This window comes from Cebus imitator, unplaced genomic scaffold (assembly GCF_001604975.1).
Source record: "Cebus imitator isolate Cc_AM_T3 unplaced genomic scaffold, Cebus_imitator-1.0 Scaffold37, whole genome shotgun sequence".
Taxonomy (NCBI): domain Eukaryota; kingdom Metazoa; phylum Chordata; class Mammalia; order Primates; family Cebidae; genus Cebus; species Cebus imitator.
The window spans coordinates 5028327-5050442 of record NW_016107352.1 but is presented as its reverse complement, the minus strand read 5'-3'; the positions used below and the strand labels follow the sequence as shown (position 1 = coordinate 5050442).

The window sequence follows — 22116 nt, the reverse complement described above, 5'->3', positions numbered from 1 at the left end:
AAAAAAAAAAAAAAAAAAAAAAAAAAAAAAAAAAAAAAAAAAAAAAAAAAAAAAAAAAAAAGGTGCTCCTTCTCACTCTCTCTCTCTCTTTTTTTCTTTTTAGAGACAGGATGTTGCTTGGTTGCCCCAGCTGGAGTACAGGGGCATGATCATAACTAATTGTAACTTGAACTCCTGGGCTCAAGTGATTCTCCTGCCTCAGCCTCCGAAATAGCTGGGACTGCAGGCACACACCACAGTGTCTGGCTAAATTATAAAATTTTTTGTAGAGATGAGCTCTCACATTACTGTCCAGTCTAGTATGATCTGGAATGCCTGGCCTCAAGGGATCCTTCTGCCCTTCAGCACGTCCCAAAGTGTTGAGATTACAAGTGTGAGCCACTGTACCTTGCCCAATTCTTTATGTCTAATAGTCTTATAACTTAGGACTATAAATCATTTCAATAAAATTTAGCTTTTAATTTCAACTGTTTATTAATTTTTAATAATGGCACCAAACGTGTTTTTTTGGGGGTGGTTGGTTATAATTTTTCTGACATAGTAGCACTTGGTGGTTGACTTTTACAGCATAATCATAAAAGGAGTCATTTTTCCAAAACCATTTGAGCACTTCATCAATTTCTCAAGGGCCTCTCTTTTGTAAAATATATATGACATAAAATTTCCACTTACATTTTAATCACAAAGTTCACTGCCAAGTGAACAAAGTTCATTGCCAATTGAAAAGTTGTCAATTTCTAGAGAATGTTGGGGATTGCTGGGAGGCTATGAAGTGGGCGTGAGTTCCCCTTTTCCCTCTAGTTGTGGTTCTGGTTTAAGGTCTTGACTCTTACTTTGACACTATTACTAACTTCTATATAATTTTTACTACTCTTTGGATCTGTTAGCCGGAGATTCATGTCACATTGATCATTAGCTTTGTTTTCATGTTATACATTTATTAGTGTACTGTCATAAAAGTCAGTTTTCAGGGAATTATTTCATCTTGCCTCCTAGAATGTACTATACTTTGAAGACATAATAATCTATTTTGTTCCTCAATCTGGAAATAATATTTTGTAGTGACATTTCTTTTTATACATTATCATTTTATCAGACAATTTTAAAAGAAACTGCTATTGCAATTTGTGCAAAGAAACTGTCTAAAATTCAGTAATTTTTTATTCTTTAATGGGTACAAGGAAGATTATTTTAAAACTTCTATAATAGTTAACATTTATTTTTTACGTATTTATTTGCTGGGGTCACCCCACATTGGGCACCACTGTCAGGGTCACAACCTGCGGGGGTCTGTCCTACAGACCCTGACTCAGCTGAGGATGAATGAAGTACACTGACACACAGATACTGTGCTTTGCTACTTTGGCTGAGGGTCTGTGCCAGTTACAGACTCTCTGGAGAGTGCTGTGAAGAGATAGTAGCTGCTGGCCCCCACCAGCCAGTGAGACTTGCATTTGTTTAGCAAAGTTTAATTCACAAAGGCTTGAGTCGATGCCACTAGAGTGAAGAGATTAAAGGATAGGTTCTGATGCCCAAAGCAAACACCATTAGAGGGTAATCTCCCTGGTCAACCTCCCCCCAGCTCCCCGAGAGGGACATCCTGCTCAAAGGTTGGTTTTAAGACCACATGAATAAACAAGTTAGCTAGGTAAATTACTCCCATTCCTTTGTCTTTGTGCCCTAATCTCTCTGGGTCCTGCAAAGAGACTTTGGCTGCGTTCAGCCAAGAACTATAGAAAAAAACCCTTAGGCCTTCCAAAAGGATTTGAGACTATATTCTATTACTTTCTCTAATATTTTTCCCTTAATATTTTTGCCATCACCCTGAGTGGATCCCTACATTTATTATGTATAGGTATGGTTTTAAATACTCATTTAATACTAGCACCACTTTTTGACACATGATCTATTCTTATTTCCTTTGTACAGATTAGTCTACTAAGTCTGTAAGACTACAGAAACCCAGAAGTCTGCTCTTAGCTACCATATTATATCCCTTTAGAAAAAATTGCTGAATTTCCTGAATATTTGGTCTGAAATAAATGCATTTCTTTTCGACAGTAGGAAAGCTCTATCTGTTTTCCCTTTTGGTAGACTCTGTCTAGGGACAACAGTTTGTTGAAAGGTGCATTTCTAGTGGGTTTTAATGTTCATCTGAAAGTGCAGGAAAAAGAAAGGGAATTTCTTGGGAGAAGAACAACAGTAATGCTAATTGTGCATTTTCAAATATTGTATTTCATACAAGACCTGAAAATAGAAATCTTTGTAACATTTGCAAAGATTCCATGAGAGTTTCTAGATGGGGCCTGCCTATGTCTATGAATTTATGAATAGTCTTTCTCTTAATTTATACTTCCTTCCTGTTGCTTTCAGGATTGGCTTTTCTTCATTAAAGGGCTTTCAGAAAAGGTGGCCAAAGAACAAAAGGAAAAAAATAGCATGTGTTAAATCAGGAAAAAATGTGCTCCTGGCCCAGTTTCACAAATTGTTTCTGTTAATAATACTTTCTACATGTAAAGTGGCTCCTAGTCTGCCTTGAATGGCTTTGTTGCCTAAGCAACAAAACGTAGATGTTTCTCAGAAAGAAGCCTTAGCTCAGAGGCCACCTCAGCCTCTACCACACATGAAGGTCATCTTGTGGCATTCATAAGAACATCTCAACACAAGTGCCCAAGAAGCCTTATATCTGAGACCATACTGAAAATGTGACTCAGGAGTGAGCGCTGTGCTGAGGAAAGACTGAAGCCCTAAAAACCCAATGCTGCTGCCTTCCATGGGGCTGTCGTGGTGGCTCAGGTTGCAGTCACATCTGATCATTGAAAAAGGCCTTTAATTAGTAGGAAGAACAGCTCATGATTGGTAGGCCTTTCAAATCACAGAGGACAAGTTACCAAAACTAATTTTGAACAATTCAACACAGTGGAACACTGGGTGTGCCCAGCCTATATTAGGTAATTTTTGCCATTTTCTTGATGTCTTTCTGAGGTTATTTCTGAAGGGCATTTCCTTCTCAAATCTCATGCAAATCCACTCTTTCCAAGACTCTCTTTGTGCCTTGGGAGTAGGGACTGCACGGTGGCATGTGCAGGAAGCAGCTGGTGACACTTCAAAGTATCCCAGTGTTAGAGCTTCAAGGCCAAAAGGGCACAAGAAGATATCCCTGATGTTTTTTCCCAAGGGAAAGTACCATATGCTAATCCTCAAGCAGTTATAAAATGCTGCAATATTATATATTTATTTATCTTAAAAGATGAATTGTCTCCCTTCTGCTAACTCCTTTTATCGTTACTGTAGGATGCTCATAATATTCCTGCAGGATATTCGTCTTAAGTATTTTCTTCTTGCTGTATAGTCAAGGATAAGAAACTTAACAATCTTTTACCTATGAGACTTGGTCTTGCTTTACATTCAGTTTAAGCTTCTGAGATATTAATAAAATCCATAGAGAAATAGCGCTAGACTGGTCCAGTTTAATAAATGGATATGGTCAGGGTAAGTGACTCAAACATTCATCCAAAATGGACAAAAGCCTTAGTATTAGTGAATGAGCTCCAACTATGTTTTAAGAGGAGTTCATTGCAGCGAGGGTGATGAGAGTAGTACATGAAACATATAGTTCACCCTAAAGTTTGCACCACCCCAAAGTTTTTGGATACCCTGCTTTTCTGAATCCTATTTTGTCAAGCTTCCATCCCAGTTTTTGAGGTTCCCAAGCAAAGGAGATATTTTTCAGGTTAACAATATACTAATGAGGAGATTAAGTAAACAAAGCTAGATGTACAGACCCTGAACTTAAAACTGTAAGCACGCTAAACATCCCTACACAACATCCTGTTTCCTTCAAAGTGTTCTATGAAGAAGGGTTTTGGCAAGAGGGCTGGCTGTCTTCCTTTTAGATATGACATTAGGAATGAATGTGTGGATATTTCTGGGAGCTGGAAGTGTGCTAATCAAGTTTCTCTACTTTGAGCTTCCATGTATTATATCTTTGAACATTCCTAGTCTTCTTTCAGATAGGAACCATTGGCAGAAGAGCTGGCAGATATGAGCAGGTCCATTACTGTTTTTATAAAGTCTAAATCAGAAGATGTGGGGACAGTGGGTCAGGAACACCACTGTCTTGGAGATTTAAAAATTTTGCTATGCATACTTGTTCACACACATTTACGTGAAGCAACAAGTGTTTCTTAAATGAATGACTGAATAAAAGGTTTTAAATGGTGTGAGTGGTCAGCAATATCATACTGCAGATCGGTCATGTGGGCAGTTATCTATGTGGTAACTTAATTTGGCAATACTGAGGTTATTGGGAAGCTCTGAAAGAATACTTTCAGTAGAAGGGTCGAGGAGATGGCAATGCATTGTGGAGAAAACCAGAGAGAAGGATGTAGCAGTCAGGAATATTGACCATTCTTCTAACATATTTGGGTAATAAAGACAAACAGGACAGTGTTGACATACCCCATCAAATGCTTCCTGTGCATTAAACAATCCAATATGTTACTTTTACTTTTTTCTAAGATTGGCATGAAGACTTGGGGTGTAATTTTTTACAGTTTCTTGTATACAACTTATAGTCTTATGTTTTCTATGTCAGTATTTCCATTGGAACAGAAGTCACTAATGAAGATTTAGTAGTTTTAAAAGTACATTCTTGTTTTGGTCATTATTTAAGTACTTGGTTGGCTCAAAATCCGCTTAGTAGCTAGGTCGACCTACTAAATGTAACTAATGTTTCCAATTGTGGGTTGGAAGTAGTTCAACATCACAAATATGAACAACTATAAAGCATTTTAAACTTTTTCATCAAAGAATCATCTTGTGTAGACATATTTCAGTTCTTATTACAACTCAAAAACCTAACAATTTCCTAACATCATGGTGTTGCTCTCAACCACTTAAAAAGTCATGATTTGTAACAAGATATAATTCCTTATAATCTATCACTTTAAGTGAAGTAAATTAAGTGAAAACATGTAGACACCTACATTTCTTGGTAAAGAATAATCAATCTAACAAAAAACTTTTTTCAGTTCACAATTATCTTAACAGAATGACTGTATTTTTGGCTTCATGTAAAGTATTTTAAGTATAGGGTACTTGAAAATGTCAACTTTTCTAGTTGTCCAAAAACAATAATTTGCTGTCTGGTTCTCCTGGCAGGATAATGACTTTGAACAAGGTTGTGACTACTCAGTGTATAGGAAGAATCCCTTTACAATTTTAATTATAAATAGCTGTTAAATGAAGAATCATACCAAGCTGCCAAATGATGTGAATGTTTTTCCTTCAGAGATGTCAAAGTCTAAATGCTATTTCTGTTCTGGGCCTAATTAAAGGGAAAGAATCATTAGTAATTCAGCAATTCTTGCTGTGGAGAAGGCTTTGACCTACATGCACATCTGCCTACCAAAACTCTAAATGAGCTTATTAACTCATTTGACATGCGACAACTGATAGTGACAACTTGAAGTGGCTGCCAGAACATGTGGGATGTCAGCCAATGGCTTCAAGGTAGATGCTTTCTATTCCCAAATTGCTGATGCATGTGGTTCCCAGCAGATGGGGTATATATACTGTGTGTGTGTGTGTGTGTGTGTGTGTGTGTGTGTGTGTGTGTAGATTGTCAGGTAAAAGCTCTGATGTACCAAGGAACCCAAAGTGCTGCCAACATTTCCCACAAAGTGGCTGAGTCTAACCTGCATACGTAAAGAGGGCACTAATGTGGAATGAATCAGCCACTGCAATGTCTTCAGGAGGGATGTCAGAATGTTTCCTTTCTAATTTCGTCAATATCCTTATTTATTTCAAGTAAGTTGCAATAACAACTTTGCAACAGAGAAATTAATTGTATTCCAAGGGTAAAGGTTTTTGTTGTGGTAAAATGTACTTAACATAACATTTATTATTTGAACCATTTGTAAGCATGCAATTCAGTGGTTTTAAATATATTCACAATGTTATATATATAACCATCACCACTATCTATACCCAAAACTTTTTCATTGTCTCAGCATAAACTCTGTACCCATTAACCAATAATTCCCCATGTTTCCCTCCTCCCAGCCTCTCAGGGTCAGGTTTTAAGAAACATTATCACACTGTCATATGAACCCATCTCCTTTCATAAATCAATGGCCTTATTCTTAGGTTAATGGAGTATGTCCACCCTGAATTCTTACCAGCAACTCATTTTGTGCTGGAGGATTCTAAACAGTGTCTTCTAGAGCTGCAATTCTCAAAAGCTCTCCTAATGGGCTGCTGACTGGTCCTTCCTTTTAGGGAAAATGACTTGCATTTTCTTACATTTTGTTATATATAATGAAGTATGATTTTTCTATTAGTTGAAACACATGAATTGCCATGTTTGTAGGCCAAGCGTGGTCAAATATTGTCAATTTCATGTGGTTTAATCTAATAGCATTCTAGAAGGTGAGTTAAGAGTTACTAAAATGTGGTTCAATATAATTAGTATTATATTCTTTACCAATTCATTGTTATTAGAATTTTTTCTGCTTTAGAAGGCACAAGTAGACTGGACTTTCTCTCTTACATAAGTAGCTGGTATTCAAAAAAGGTTTTAACTGGAGGTTTGACATAATAGTGGTTCCAAACTCAGTACAGTTCACTTACTGGTTTATATGTAGATTTGCCTTATGTGATTACAGTATTGCCAGTTGTAATTTATATTACTTTTAACATTAAATGACAACCAGATAGACTTTATGTACCTGAAATGGCATGTGCATCAGCTTAGATAAGTTATATTTCCTCTTGGCTTATATTTTATTTTAGAGGTGCTTTGTTTTCATATGATGGATTTTCACTTTTGAGTAGATTGTAATTATCTGACTTTTGCATTTTTCACCCTATACTAAAAATATGAATTTAGTCTGCAATCATATAATTTTTGAAATACTTTAAAAGAAGAATTTAAAAATTTCAAGAGGCAGTTTGGCATAGTAGTTGAGAGCACTGGCTTTAATGCCAAACAACCAGGTTTCAAACCCAGTCCTATGTTTTACTGACTGCGTGATTTGGGCAAGTTACTTTACCTCCCTATGACTCAGTCTTCTCACGCATGCAGGGAGTTAATAATAGTACCTACTTCTTAGAGTTGTGATGAGGATTAAATGAGTTAATATGTGTCATTTATGCAGAGAAGCACTTGTATAGTAAGTGCCATATGTGTTGGTAATTTTAATTGTTAAGTATTTTGACAACTGTCTTTATACTAATGTATACCAAGTTTATTCTGATAAATTTTCTAAAAACAAGCCTTTTATAGCACAACACTTCCTCCGAAATGAGAAACTTGGTGCTAAAAATGGAGCTTGATTTAACAAGTACTTGATAAATATTGACTCCCCTCTTCTCCCCTCCTTTCCTCCCTCCCTATCTCCTCCCTCCCTTTCCCCTCCCTCCTTTATCCTTGTCCCCTTCCCCCCTTCCTTCCTTCCTTCCTTCCTTCCTTCCTTCCTTCCTTCCTTCCTTCCTTCCTTCCTTCTTTCCTTCCTTTGTTCCTCTTTCCAAAAGGAGGCTTTCTTGGCCTTTCACCCAAGCCCTGATATACAGTCATCTCTTCCCTAAGTTTCAGCTGAGAATGTATCCTGGCCATACTTGAACCATTCCATACCTACAAAATGTTCATCCATCATTTTCTTCCATTTGAAAAGCATTAGAATATTTGCAATAAAACTTAAAATATTAAAGTTGGCACCATACATATCTGGGAAATGATTTTTAAAAGTTGCCAAAATATCTTCGTAATATTAAGAAAATATGATACATTTTTCATAATTGTATTATTTTAAAAAGGGTAAAGTTCTGTCCTCAAATATTTAATTCAGTCTTGGATAACCATTTATTATGTACTGTCTTAGAGAAATGAAAGATTTGCTTTTGGTTAGAATCAGTGCCAGGGATAGGGGGTGTTGGTTGGTTTTCTTAGCTAAACTTTCCTCTTCATTATGACTTCATTACTCTTTCAGCTAAAAAAAGTTAATTGTGTCTGGGTGAATTTGTAGGAGAAACTGTGTAATAGATACTTGATATCATTGTGTAATTTATATACAGTTGCTCCTTGTTGAAAACCTAAGCAAACCAGAGGGAAGTCCAGAGGAGTATTTCTAGATCCCCAGCTCCCCCAGCCTAGAACAGGTTTCCAGTTTTGTTCACCTCCCACAGCTAGCAGAGCCCCTGCTCCCTAATCAATGCTCAATAAACATTTGGCACATGGATGATTGAGTGAATGATAGTAATTAGCTAAACATTGAGAAGGCAAAACGAAATCATATGCATCATCCCCACAGTCTGGCGGGAAGGTGATGGAGAACATTAAATGCGAAGTTACAACTGTAATGAATGCTCAAAAAAAAAAAAAAAAAGGGAAAACAGTGCTATTGATACTGTAGTGCCTAAAATAGGAATTTCAATTGATCCAGAAATCCCTTGTTGAAGCCATGCTGCTTTAACACAAGATCTGAAAGGTAAGAATCACTATGAAAGAGAGAGGTAAAACCACTCCAGACAGACAGAATAGTCTGTGCAAAGATCCTGTGGCAGGAGGAGCAAGGCAAGTACAAGGAATTGAACATAAGCCAGTGTTGCTGGGATCAGGAGTAAAGAGGTGACTGATGACAGAAGGGACTGGAGAGGCTGTAGGACTACACCAAACAGGGCCTTGTAAGAAGATCTGTCTTAGGGAAAGGCCTCAGAAGGTTTTACTCAGATTAAAATTAAAATTAAAAAATTGCTCTGCAGCAATGGAGGGAATAAGTTGGAACATGCTAGAGCGGGAGCAAATAGAATACTAAGGACTTTGTTGTACTCTGAACAAGAGGTATTATCAGTTTGCTGTAGACTGGAGAGGCATGGTAGAGGACTGAAGTGGATAGATTTGGGAGAGATTTAGGAGGCATACTGTTAGGTGTTGGGATGCATTGCATATGGTAGCAGAGGGAATGGGAGGTGTCACGAATGACCCCTAGGTTCTTGTTTGACACAGGAGGGATTCTGGTGCCCTTCCCTGAGATGGAGAACTAGGTTGGGGAGTGAAAGATGACAAATTTATCTTTGGAAATGATGACTCTCTTTTGAAATTTTCTTTTTCCCCAACTCCCCGCAAGACATCTCTGTATTCTTCCACTCCCACCTGACTTAAATGTTGGTACTGTTCATGGTTCTGACCTGGGCCTTCAGCCTTGTTAATCACTGTAAACCGCACTGCCTAATAAGGCAGCCACATGTATCTACTGAGCACTTGACATGTGGCTGGTCCAAATTGAGATATGCTGTAAGTGTAAGATACACATCAGATTTCCAAGACTTAGCATTAAAAGATAGAAATAAATCATTAATACTTTAAAAAGTATTGATTATATGTCAAAATGATAATATTTTGTATTTATTAAGTAAAATATATTATTAATTATAATTTACCTGTTTCTTTTTATTTCTTAATGTGGCTGCTCAGGATTAAAACTTATAACTGTGGATCACTGTCTATTTCCATTGGACCATGCTGCTCCAGACAGTGGCCTTAGTGCCACCTCATTTCTGGCCTTTTGGGCTCACAGGGCTGCTGACCATCCCTAGAACATTTAGCATCATTTTATGCCTCATACTCTTCCTTCTTCCAGAACTTTTGTTTCTTTTCTTTTCCATCAGATTAGCTATGATTACTACATCTTTGTTTGGCTCCAATATCTCCTGTACTATATGAAACTTTCCCAATTCCTTAAGGTAGAATTAAACATTTCTGCTTCAGAGTCATATATTCTGTTAACATCTTTATTATGCTAATTCATATGCTTGTATTTTATTTTATGTTCATTTGTCTCTCCAGCCAGATTGTAAGCTTCTGCAAAGTGCAGGTGCAATCTGATTTATGTCTGTAATTATGTAACCTAATATTCAATTATAGACATAAATTGTTATTTACCTATTATTAGTTCGGTGCTCAAAAAAGGTCTGGTGAATAACAATCAAATCTATACATATTAAACAGCTGTTGTGTGACTGGTTATGACTTAGATGTTTTGCAGACAATATTTTGAATCCTCTCAACAATGCTGCAAGGCAGATATAGTTATTCTCATTTTGCATATGGAGATTTTGCAAAAGCTCAAATTGTTAGTAAATAATAGAACGAAGGTTCTACAAGACCAAGTGATTCAAAGTCATGTTTTTTTCCCTGTGACTCCATGCATGAAGGGCTGGGTGTGGTGGCTTATGCCTGTACTCCCAGCATTTTGGGAGGGCAAGATGGAAGAATCACTTGAAGCCAGGTGTTTGAAAAAAAAACCCAAACCCAAAAACCTACTTCTTATGATTGATAGAAGATTAAATGAGATAATGTATATAACATGTCTGGGCAGTGCTGATAAATAGTAGGTTTTATTCAACATTGGCTTCCTGTCCTCTTAAAGCCCGTGGCATGGTTGTTCTTGATTTCTGAGAAGGACCAAGGTGGTTTAGCTAATCTTTTTGCCACCTCCACACATGCTTACACTCACATTCACACATATTCACACTCACATGGAGGTAATGAGAAACAGATTCTTTCTGGGGCTACTCATTTTAACCTATACCTCTTGTTATACTTGCCTGTTGGTAAATGGCTCTGATGGCAAATGAAGGTAGAGAAATAATTAGTAGTAATGTGGGCATGCAATCTTTTGGGCATGCAATCTCTCTCTCTCTCTCTCTCTCTCTCTCTCTCTCTCTCTCTCTCTCTGGTTGTGTGTGTGTGTGAGTGAGACAAAGGGCTAGGGAAGGAATATTGACAGGAATGGAATCATGCCTGCAGTCTTACCAGGGCTATGCTGTCTTGGTAAATTCCTGGAAAATCATTCTGACTAGAGTGCTGACTCTTCCCTCCGTTTTGTCTTTGCCCAGACAGCATATTTTACAGTCAGGACCACTTTCTTTTCTACCTGAGGAATCTCTGTAAGAAAGAAAAAGGGAAAATGTGAAGGAAATAAACATGAGCTGTAGGCCAATACTGTTTCGTGGATCCTACCTTGAGATACCAGGCTCCTGAGAAATAAATTTAAGCAAGAGAAATGTGAAGCTACACTGCTAAGGGGCTGTGCTCAGGTAAAGGAGAACAACCCTCTCTCATCTTCACACTCCTGCAACTCTCTTGAAAAGCAATATTATTTTTCAGCTGCTCTTGGTACTTGACCAAGGCTAAAGGAAGTTCACGGGCTCAAGGTAAGAGAGTTGCTTCTACTCTTGATTCTCCTGGTCCATACGTTTCAAGGTAATGACCAAGCCAATTTCTTGTCACCAACCTGGGCTCTTGGTTTGTTTCTGATCAAACATTACGTAAGTACAAAGTAGGGAAGAACTTCTACTACTCAAAAAACTCTCAAATTCTGTGCCAAATATATAATTTAGATGTCTTCTGACCCATCACAGAACCAATGCTACATATAGAAGGGATAAAAAGTGAATAAAGTAAAGTTAGGACCTTGTATTGTTATTATTGTACTTTTTTTTAGCCAGCCAAATTCAGCAGTGGGTGGTTTTTATTATTGTATTTTTAATGGTATTACATATATGTGTGTGTCATATATATATACTTAAATTTTTTTTACTTCAATAGTTTCTGGAGTACAAGTGGTTTTTGGTTATATGAATGAATTATATTATGGTGAATTCTGAGATTTTAGTGAATGCATTACCCAAGTAGTGTATGTTGTACTGAATACGTAGTTTTTTATCCCATACCCCATTTTTAAATGGTATGCTTTATCTCTTAAGCTGGTCTCTAGAGTTTAGGAACTATGTCTACAGCTTCTTCTAATTTTACTTCATTGCCCTCCACAAAGCAAGTACCTGGTGTCATTTGCTGAGTGATGGAGACAGTCACCCATATGCGACCTGTATAACTGACAAGTAGATTCTAACTTAAATGTAGAGCACAACAAGTTGTAAGAAAAAGAAGTGAAAATTTGGAATCTCTAGAAAGCTAAATATTCTCTAGCACTTGATCAAACATTGAGATTAAGTAAACAGGTCAGGTGCAGTGGCTCAGGCCTGCAACATCAGCAGTTTGGGAGGCCAAGGCGGGTGGATCACTTTAGGCCAGGAGTTCGAGACCAGCCTGGCCAACATGGTAAAACCCCATCTCTGCTAAAAATACAAAATTAGTCAGGCATGGTGGCAGACACCTGTAATCCTAGCTACTCAGGAGGCTGAAGCAGGAGAATAGTTTGAGCCTGGGAAGTAGAGGTTGCAGTGAGCTGAGGTCACGTCATTGCACTGCATCCTGGGTGTCAGAGGGAAACGAGAGAGAGAGAGAGAGAGAGAGAGAGAAAGTAAACAAGTTCAAATTTAGTGTGAACTTTTCCATCTGATAGTATGAAGAGAGATAAATTTCACTGCTAAAAACATGTATAATGAGAATGTCAGTCACCTGACCGTTCAGAAAACTTAATCAATATAGAAAAACAGTTACAACCTTAGGAGTTTAAGGGAAAAAATATTTGCCAGACTGACTTGTACTCAACAGGTTACACAGTAAGTACTTTTGAATTCAATCCACTTAAATGCCAAGGGATCATAAATGTGGATGACTCATTTTGAGGCATAATTCCTTTGTTTTAATTCACGCTGAGCCTGGGCATACCTTTTGGGGAGCTGGTTTGACGCTGACCCTTTGGGCCCTTCTCTTCCCCTTTTGTAGTTGGTCAAAGTCAACAGACTTTTTAAAATGAAGTCTTGCTCTGTTGCCCAGGCTCAAGTGTATTGAGGAGATCTTGGCTCACTGCAACCTCTGCCTCCTGCGTTCAAGCAATTCTTCTGCCTTAGTCTTGTTAGTAGCTGAGACTGCAAGCACATGCCACCAGGCCCAGCTAAAATTTTTTTTTTTTTTTTGTATTTTTAGTAGAGACAATGTTTCACCATGTTGGCCAGGCTGGTCTTGAACTCCTGACCTCAAGTGATCCACCTGCCTCGGCCTCCCAAAGTGCTGGGATTACAAGCATGAGCTACCATGTCTGGCTGCAGACTTCTTATAGTAAAGCTATGTTTTTATCCACAGAACATTGCTCTGGTTACTAGGTGTTCCTTCCAAAATTACAAGCTTCTGGGGCAAATTGAGACTTTACTATTTCTGAAAATTCTTTCATCTTCCTTCATGTCAGAAAAGGCTTGTTTCACTTTCCTGTTTCATTTTGCTGTTGTTTAGTGAAAGCATAAAGAGACAAATCTTTGGGTTAAATGAAATTTTAAATAGCAAACTTTCATTAGCTGAAACACAAGAGTGTTCAGAAATCTTCCTTAGCGTAAATGAAAGGTACATGTGTGAATATAAAAAACTGAAAGGAAATATCACACAATTTTATAGTATTAATAGTTATAGACAAGGAATTCAAAATTTTCCTTGCATGCACACTTTTTAATATATGACAGTTTTTCCACAATGAAGACATATTATTTAGATGAACAGAAATATTATGAAGCGGGCAACTGGAGTCAATAGCCACTCCCCTTCCCCTATCATCATGCCACAGGGCCTAAAGCCTGAGAGACCTAAGGAGCTGTAACTGTGTGAGTGGTATTCAGGTGTAAGTTTGGGCTGGCCAGGTAATCTCTCTGGGACTCAGGTTCCACACCTGTGAAATGTAGGGGTTTGAGTGCAATGGTTGCATCTAGTTCTAAAATGCCTGAATTTTATTATGGGCCTGCCACATCATAGGCTGTATTATTTCAAAATGTTCTGGCTTTGAGTAACAGAATCTTGACTAATAGTGGCTTAAATCATAAGAACTCTTGCTGTTGAGTAAACAGAATATTTGAAGGCAGGTAGTCCAGGACTGGATCAGTTGCTCAATGAGGGTATCCAGGAGCCAGCCCTCCTCAACTGTTGGCTTTTGTCCTAGAGATTGCTGCCTCATAGTTACTAGACAGTTATCACATCTCTGTGTAAGAAAGAAAAGGCAGAGGCAATTTTCTCCTTTGCATCCAGTAAGGTCCTTTACATCTCGTTTGTCAGAATTGAGCCATGTGACCAACTTAGATGAATCAGTGACGAAGAGAAAGGAGATTGCCATCTTGCATTAGGCCAATGATCATTCATCCTACACCTCTGAGAGCAAAGAACAGCTGCCCACTGACTGACCCAATCAGGGTTTTATCAGCAGGGAAGGAAAGCTAGAAGAGGACAGCCACAGAGGAGAAAACAAAATATGTCTTCCAGAGTGCTTATAGATTTGCGAATGAATGAATGATGGCTGTGTTATGCCTTTTAAGGATCCTGAAAACATCTGCTTTTGTGGGCCCCTTCCTCCATAAAAATATTTAAAAATTATATTTATGAATGCAAGCTGGATTCATTGTTATATAGTCATTATTTTTATTTTGAATAAAAAATTACAATTGGAATATATTTGTAGGCTCCTAAAATTATTGTGGACCCAGATACTGTGACTACTGTGCCTAGTGGATAATTTGACCTTGGGTCTGTGTTTTCTTTCCAAATGAATTGTAAACACTTGAGGGCAGGCATAATGTACTAGGTTTGTTGTTGCTCTCAAGGCCCTTATTGCAAAACAATACATCGAAGAGCTGCTTAAACAATACTGTTGAGTTGACCTAACATATAACTACTGTCACTATTTCTTCCTCCAGGGTGAGCCAGGTCCTCCTGGTCCTTATGGTTCTCCAGGAATTCCTGGAATTGGACAGCAAGGTATTAAGGTAAAGATAACTTGTCTTTTTGCCCATTGATGACTGTTGAATTTATTGTAGGGCCTGGGGGAGCCGTGATTTGAACTCCATTCTGCCTAAACCCAATAGACACAAGGAGGCTTCCTGAAGTTACTTCATTTTATATGCTTGGACACAGCAATATGCTTGTCGGGGGCAGTTACCACAAGAATAATTAATGTATTTTTTAATTTTGTTGGAATGAAAAACTTACTTGTTTCCGAATACCCACCCTCTTGCCAAGGTACATTATAGTTCTGCTGAGTTTTCATGGACTTTAAACATTCACATGCAAATATGTTATCGGGAAGTGAAACAACTTAACACATCAATACTCATAGCTCACACTGAACAAGCATAAAGGGGCAGAAACCAGAAGGCCATGGCACTGAATAGGTCAAAGTTGGCAGAGAGATTTGTAGAGAACTAGAAAGGGAAGGAACATCCATCCTGTGAGGCTCTACATTACACAGGATATACTAAAGCAGAAGTGCCTATTTTGAATGGCTTTTCTATGTGGTTGTGACAGTAAGACTTTGATGCAGGATTAAAATAGCATGCAGTACAAAACACTGTACTTTGAATGGGACTGAATATTCCCACGTATAGCATTTCAGCAATAAGCACATTGAGACTCCAGGGAAGGTAAAGTTTATGTTGGCAGAGTTATGAAGAAGCATTTGTTGCTCATAAAGATACAAGGTGATTGGGAGGCCAAGGAGGTTGAATCACCTGAGCTCAGGAGTTTGAGACCAGCCTGGACAACTTGGAAAAACCCCATATCTACTAAAACTACTAAAAAATTAGCTGGTCCTGGTGATGTGCAGCTGTAGTCTCAGCTACTCGGGAGGCTGAGGCAGGAGAATTGCTTGAACCCAAGAGGTGGTGGTTTCAGTGAGCCAGAAAGTCTCCAGAAAAGAGAAGATGAAGTCTGAAGTCTGAAAAGAGCTTAAAGGAAAGGTGAAATAGGGTAGAGTGGGGACAAGGTAGATGTGACATCCCAGGATGCTGGCAAGAGGGCAGGGCACAGCACACAAATTGTCGGCTTGGCCATCTCAGTAACCAACATGCATTGCCACACAGTCTGCTCTGCCAGTTCTTACACAGTATTTTGTGAAAGCTGAAAATGCTAAATTATATTGGGACAAGAAGAGATAATGAACAATTTCGGGTAATTTGTTCACTTAAATTCACTTAAATTTGAGCTATTTCTCTTCCTCTAGAATTTTTTACCTTTATGAATATGAAAAATGTGTCCATTTTGCTATTTATCCCTGTTGAAATCTCCAGAGAATTTTGTGCTATGTTTATTCTTTATTTAAAATCTCTAGCTTTCATTCTATTATTTATTTCTCTTAGGGAGAAAGAGGCCAAGAAGGAAGACCAGGAGCTCCAGGACCCATTGGAGTTGGTGAGCCTGGACAGCCAGTAAGTAGCAAAAATTCTAGATGGAATGAAAAGGACAAATATAGTTTTTACTTGTTCTTTCTGGTTAGAATAAATGGTCAAATTAACCCACCTTGTATTTTTTTTTTTTTTTTGAGATGGAGTCTCACTCTGTCACCCAGGCTGGAGTGTAGTAATGTGATCTCAGCTCACTGCAACCACCACCTCTCAAGTTCAAGTGATTCTCCTGCCTCAGCCTCCTGAGTAGCTGAGACTGCAGGTGCACATCACCAGGAACAACTAATTTTTTTGTATTTTTAGTAGATATGGGGTTTTGCCATGTTGGCCAGGCTGGTCTCGAACTCCTGACTTCAGGTGATTCACCCGCCTTGGCCTTCCAACCACCTTGTATCTTTATGAGCAACAAATGAAAATAAATATGTGAGGACCAGATCCAAGTGCTGTTTTTCACAACACATGAAATGGAGCAACATATATATGTATATGTGTAAATATATATATGATGTTGACAAACAACTCTCTTTTACTGTAACCTCTTACAAGATTAATCAACTTGAACAAGAAGAAAAGAGTTCTCATGTGTCAAAATTTTCTAGGAATAAGATCTGGACTCAAGCCTAATGTTTATACTTTATAATGGATTTCTTTGTAACCACAAGAAAATCGCTGAGAGTAAGGACTTGGCTCATTATCTAACCCATGAATATGCTCTAAAGCTAGGATTGATAATGGTAGACAGGTAATATCTGTGTTATTCACAATGTCTCTTTCATGTAGCTTTGAAGTTACTGTTGTTGGAGAAGAAAAAAATTTCTATTAAAAGACATTTGGAGAGGAAGTGAAGAAAATACGATTATTCTGGTATAAGAAGCATGTTAACTTTTCAAGTAATCATTATTCTCTTAGGGAAAAATAGTAGCTGACTCACTAAGGTACAAATGAAAACAACTGATTGTGGATAGCTGGTCTTTCAAGTTGTCTTTGCACCGCATAGTTCCTCACATCTGTATATTCACAGAAACATGCGCTTCCATACTGCACTCTCTGTGAGTGAAATGGCAATATATTGTTTAGATTTAGGCTTTTCACTTATATCTGAATATACTAATTCAAAAAAGAGAGCACCATATGGAAGAAAAATACACTGGACTAATCATGTAGAGATCAGTGATCTAGTCTCAGTTTCCACTAACTAGATAGTATCATTAAAGGTAAACCACTAACTTATTTTGTTCTCGATTTTGGTTTTGTGTGTCTGTTTAACAAACTGCCTCAAGCCCTAGTGCCTTAAAACAGTAATTTGTTATTTCTTATGGTTTTGTGAGTTGTAGTGAGAGTTCCGTATAACTTGAAGTCAGATGGAGTGCTGAAATAGCTGGAATGTTAAAAATGGACTACATGGCTGGCAGTTTATGCAAGTTGTTGTCTGGAAGCTTAGCTGGGATTGTTGCCCAGAGACCTCAGTTCTCCACATGGGTAGGTACAGGTTGTTGCTTGGGCTTCCTTACCAAACGGCAGCTCGAAACCAAGCAAGAGTGTTCCAGTAAGCAGAAACCACTCATCATGTCAGGCTTAGCCTCAGAAATTATACAGCATCATTTCTGTGATATCTAAAATATGTATAGGACCAGCTCAGATTTGAGTGGAATAGAAAAAGATTTCACCCCCTCATGAAGAATATCAAATAACTTGTGGATGTATTTGATTTAGCAAAGTCTACAACTTTAACTTCTATAAAAGTAAAAGATTGAGTTCTCCATAGGTCAATGATTTTCAGAGCTGGAAACATTCTGAAAATTTCAAAGAAATAAGTCACAATTTAAAAAATTTTAAATACAGATTGATGAGTGTTTTGTCCAAACAATTTTGTGCTTTGCTATTATTTATACCTTCCAAACTCAGCACTAAACTTAAAAATGAGTTTCATTTATTCATTGTAGTTCTTAAAATGCTTTTATTTTTAAATAATAAAATATTTTAAGCATACTGGAAAATATAAAGAATGATTGGGTAAACCTCCACCAGGTAGACAATTAGTACATTTACTATTCTTACTTTAATTTTCTTTGAAAAACATAAAACATTATGGATACAGTAAATTCTCCCTATTTTTTTCAGAAAATAGAAGAGGAAGAAACACTTACCAATTTATATTATGAGGCCAGTTTTCCCTGAAACCAGAACAAAATATTAAACATATATAAGAAGAATGCTACAGACCAATATCCCTTATGAATATCAACATAAAAATTTTTAACAAAATAGCAGTGGCAATATGTAGAAAGAATTGTACAGCATGACCAAGTGGGGTTTATCCTATGGATGCAAGCCTGGCTTAATAATTGAAAATTAACCAATGGAATATACCATATTAATAGGCTAAAGAAGAAAGATCACATGATCACATCAAAAGACAGAGAAAGGCATTTGACAAAACTCAAAACCCTAATAAACCCTGATAAATCTCTGGTGAAAACTCTCAGAAAACTAGAAGTAGTGGAGGAACTTCCTTAATTTCTGTGAAAAATCTAGAGCTAACATTATGTGTAATAGTGAAAGAGTGAATACATCCCCCTAAGATCAGGAACAAGACAAAAACATCTGCTGTTACCAGTCTTATTCAATATAGCATTGGATGTTCTAGCCAGCACAATACGACAAGAAAAAGAAATATGAGGCATTGATATAAAAACAATAAATAAAACTAACCTTATTTGCAGATGATATGATGGCCTCCATAGAAAATCCCAATAAATCTACAAGAAAAACCTCCTAGAATTAACAAGTGAGTTCAGCAAAGTCACAGGATACAATATCAACATACAAAATCAATTTAATTTTTGTGAACTAGTAATGAACACACAGAAACTAAAAAGCACAATACCATTTTTAACTGCTAAAAAAGAAAAATATGTGGGTAGAAATCTAATAAGACATGTATAGGACTTGTGTAAAACTATAAAACACTGATGAAAGAAATCAAAGAACACTTAATAAATTTAGGGACATGTTTACAGATTAGAAGATTCAACATCATAAAGATGTAAATTCTTCCCAAATTGATATAAAAGTTTAGCACAAATATTTTTAATATCTCAGCAAGATTTTATTTAGACATGGACAGGGCTATTTTAAAATTAATATGGAAAGGCAAAGAGCTGGAATAGCTTTTAAAAAACTTGAAAAAGAATACACTTGGAGAAATTATACTAACTTAACTGGTCTTAAGATTTATTATATAGTTACAGTAATAATGACTGTGTGATATTGGCAGATTATAGAAATATGATCAGTGAAACAGAATGGAGACCCCAGATACAGACCTATAGAAGTGTAGTCAAAATACTGCAAAAACAATCCAACAGAGGAAACATAGTCTTTTCAACAAATGGTGCTGGCACGATCTGTGCAAACACAAAAAATAAACCTCAATTTAAGTCTTGTACCTTATACAAAAAGTAACCCAAAATGGATCACAGATTTAAATATAAAATGTAAAAACTATAAAACTTTTAGAATAAAACATATGAGAAAATCTTTGGAATCGTGGACTTGATGATGATTTCTTAGACATGTCACCAAAAACATGATTCCCCCTAAAAATTAATTAATTGGACTTAATGAAAGTAGTAAATGTTTGCTCTGTGAAAGACTCTGTTAAGGTTCTAAAGAGACAAGCTGCTGATTGGGAGAAAATATTCACAAACTACACATTTACAAAGGATTTGTATTGGAAATACATTTTTAAAAAACTCTCAAAACTCAATAATAAATCAAAAATCTAGAAATTGGGCAAAATGTCAAATACATATGTATGTCTCAGCATATGTACACATGCATACACAACTTGGTACGTATATATCTATATATGTGTACATATACTTGTATTTTTTGCATATTTTATTTCTTTAAACCTTTAATATGTGTTCTTTTTATTAACTTTTGTTTTAGGTTCAAGGGTACATGTGCAGGTTTGTTATATGGGTAAATTGCATGTCACAGGGGTTTCATGTAGAGATTGTTTTATCATCCAAATAATAAGCATAGTACTTGATAGGCAATTTATCCATCCTCACCCTTTTCTCACCCTCCACCTCAAGTAGGGCCCTAGTGTCTGTTATTCCCTTCTTTGTGTCCTTGTGTTCTCAGTATTTAGTTCCCACTTATAGGTGAGAACATGCAGTATTTGGTTTTCTATTCCTGCATTAGTTTGCCAAGGATAATGGCTTCCAGCTCCATCCATGTTGCTATAAAGGACATTATCTCATTCTTTCTTATGGCTGTGTAATATTTCAAGATGTATATGTATCATATTTTCTTTATCCAGTCTACTGTTGATGGGCATTTAGGTTGATTCCTAACATGTTTTCTTAACTAACAAGTTTGAAATGTCATCGGTATTGCCATCCGCTCCTGAAAAATATACTGACCATAGAAGGCTTTTACTTCAATCATTTCTTTCACCTTTAGAATATTATTCTCTATTGACTTAGTTCTACCTTATTTTCATCCTACCAAAATTATTTATTATTACTTTTGTACTTTTCTTAGTATTTGTTTAGTTTTACCCATTTGTTTATATTTACCCATTTCTTAGCTTGACATAGCTTCCTAAATTTCTCTTTTCTTCTTGACTGATTTATTTTTTCAAGAAGTACTTCTTTTAGAAGATGTTTTCAGTAAAAATATGTTAGCACTAAACTCTTTTGGCCTTTGGTCGAAGTGCCATTATTTGGTTTGCTTTGTAAGAATAGTTTAGCTGGTGTGCTTTGGATTGTGAACACCAGCTCCATTGTCTGCTGACAATCATGGTTTCTGGTTGCCATGTATTCTGTCTGTTTATAATTTCTTGTAGTAATTCATTTTTTGCCTTAGGCTGCTTTTGCAAAAGTGTGAATATATTTTTCACTTACATTTCTTTAGATTTACTGTTTCATGAATCTGAGGACTCTATAGTTTAAAAAAGTTATTAGCTATTATTTCTTAAAATGTTTTCTTTCCCTGTTCTATTTATCAAGAAATCCTACTAGACATTTGGTTGCAATTTGGACAATTTTCTCAAATCTAACTTATAAGTCACAAATTTATCTTCATCAGATTATAAAATGTTTTTAACTCATTTATTGTATTTTTAAGTTAATAAGTATTTTTAAAATTCTTGAAGCTATTTTTTTAAATCTGCCATTTTTTAAACTATATTTATCTTTTTAAAACTATACTTTTCTTGTGTTTTTCCATTATTTCCTTAAGACCATTAAGCATTTAAAGTACTTATTTTTTCTTTCCATTATTTTATTCTATTGTTTGACATTCTCGAGGAAGTTTACATTGTGTTAGCTCACTTTTATTCATTATGAACTTTTTTTAATGTTTTATACTTTAACATCTGAATTATTTTCAGCTGGGCTTTAATTGTGAATCCTAAGTGTTCTGCATGGAGGGTGTTTGGAGGAGTTTGTGTTTGTATCTCTTATGTACTCCAGGGGTTTCCTTGATGCTAATGTCTTAATTAAGGTGTTCATGAACCACTTAGATGATGTCAGTTGAAATAATAATCTCATACATAGCACAGGCAGGGTTAGAAATTTTTAGTCATTACGAGCCCAAGCCAAGCAGACAAAATTCTTGTCATTCCTATCATTGTGTCAATGAGATAGCTTTTTTCTGCTTTGTCCTTTCATTTAGTATATACAGATGCTCCTTGACTTACAATGGGGTTGCATCCTACTATATCTATCATAAATAAATAATATTGTAAGATGAAAATGGATTTAGTGTTAATAACACAGAAGATGGTCCCCAACTTACAATGGCTTGATTTATACATATTTTTTACTTTATGAGGATGCAAACACAATGCATTCAGTAGAAACCATAAGCCTATTATAAATCATAAGGAGCTCCTTGACTACTTACCGTGGGGGTTACATGCTGACAAATCCATTGTAAAGTCAAAAAATCATAAGTCAAACCATCCCATTTCTCTCTCTT

At 36.5% G+C, this 22116-nt stretch overlaps 1 protein-coding gene across 9 annotated transcripts in view; it reads left to right on the top strand.

The window, feature by feature from the left end:
• COL28A1 (collagen type XXVIII alpha 1 chain) overlaps positions 1–22116 on the top strand; it is a 207356-nt gene that overhangs the window by 72346 nt on the left and 112894 nt on the right. For all 9 annotated transcript variants that reach the window (XM_037737295.1, XM_037737294.1, XM_037737293.1 and 6 more), the window contains 2 exons: positions 14641–14709; positions 16078–16146. In XM_037737295.1, the coding sequence (XP_037593223.1) occupies positions 14641–14709; positions 16078–16146 (138 nt within the window). The remainder of the gene's footprint in view (positions 1–14640; positions 14710–16077; positions 16147–22116) is intronic.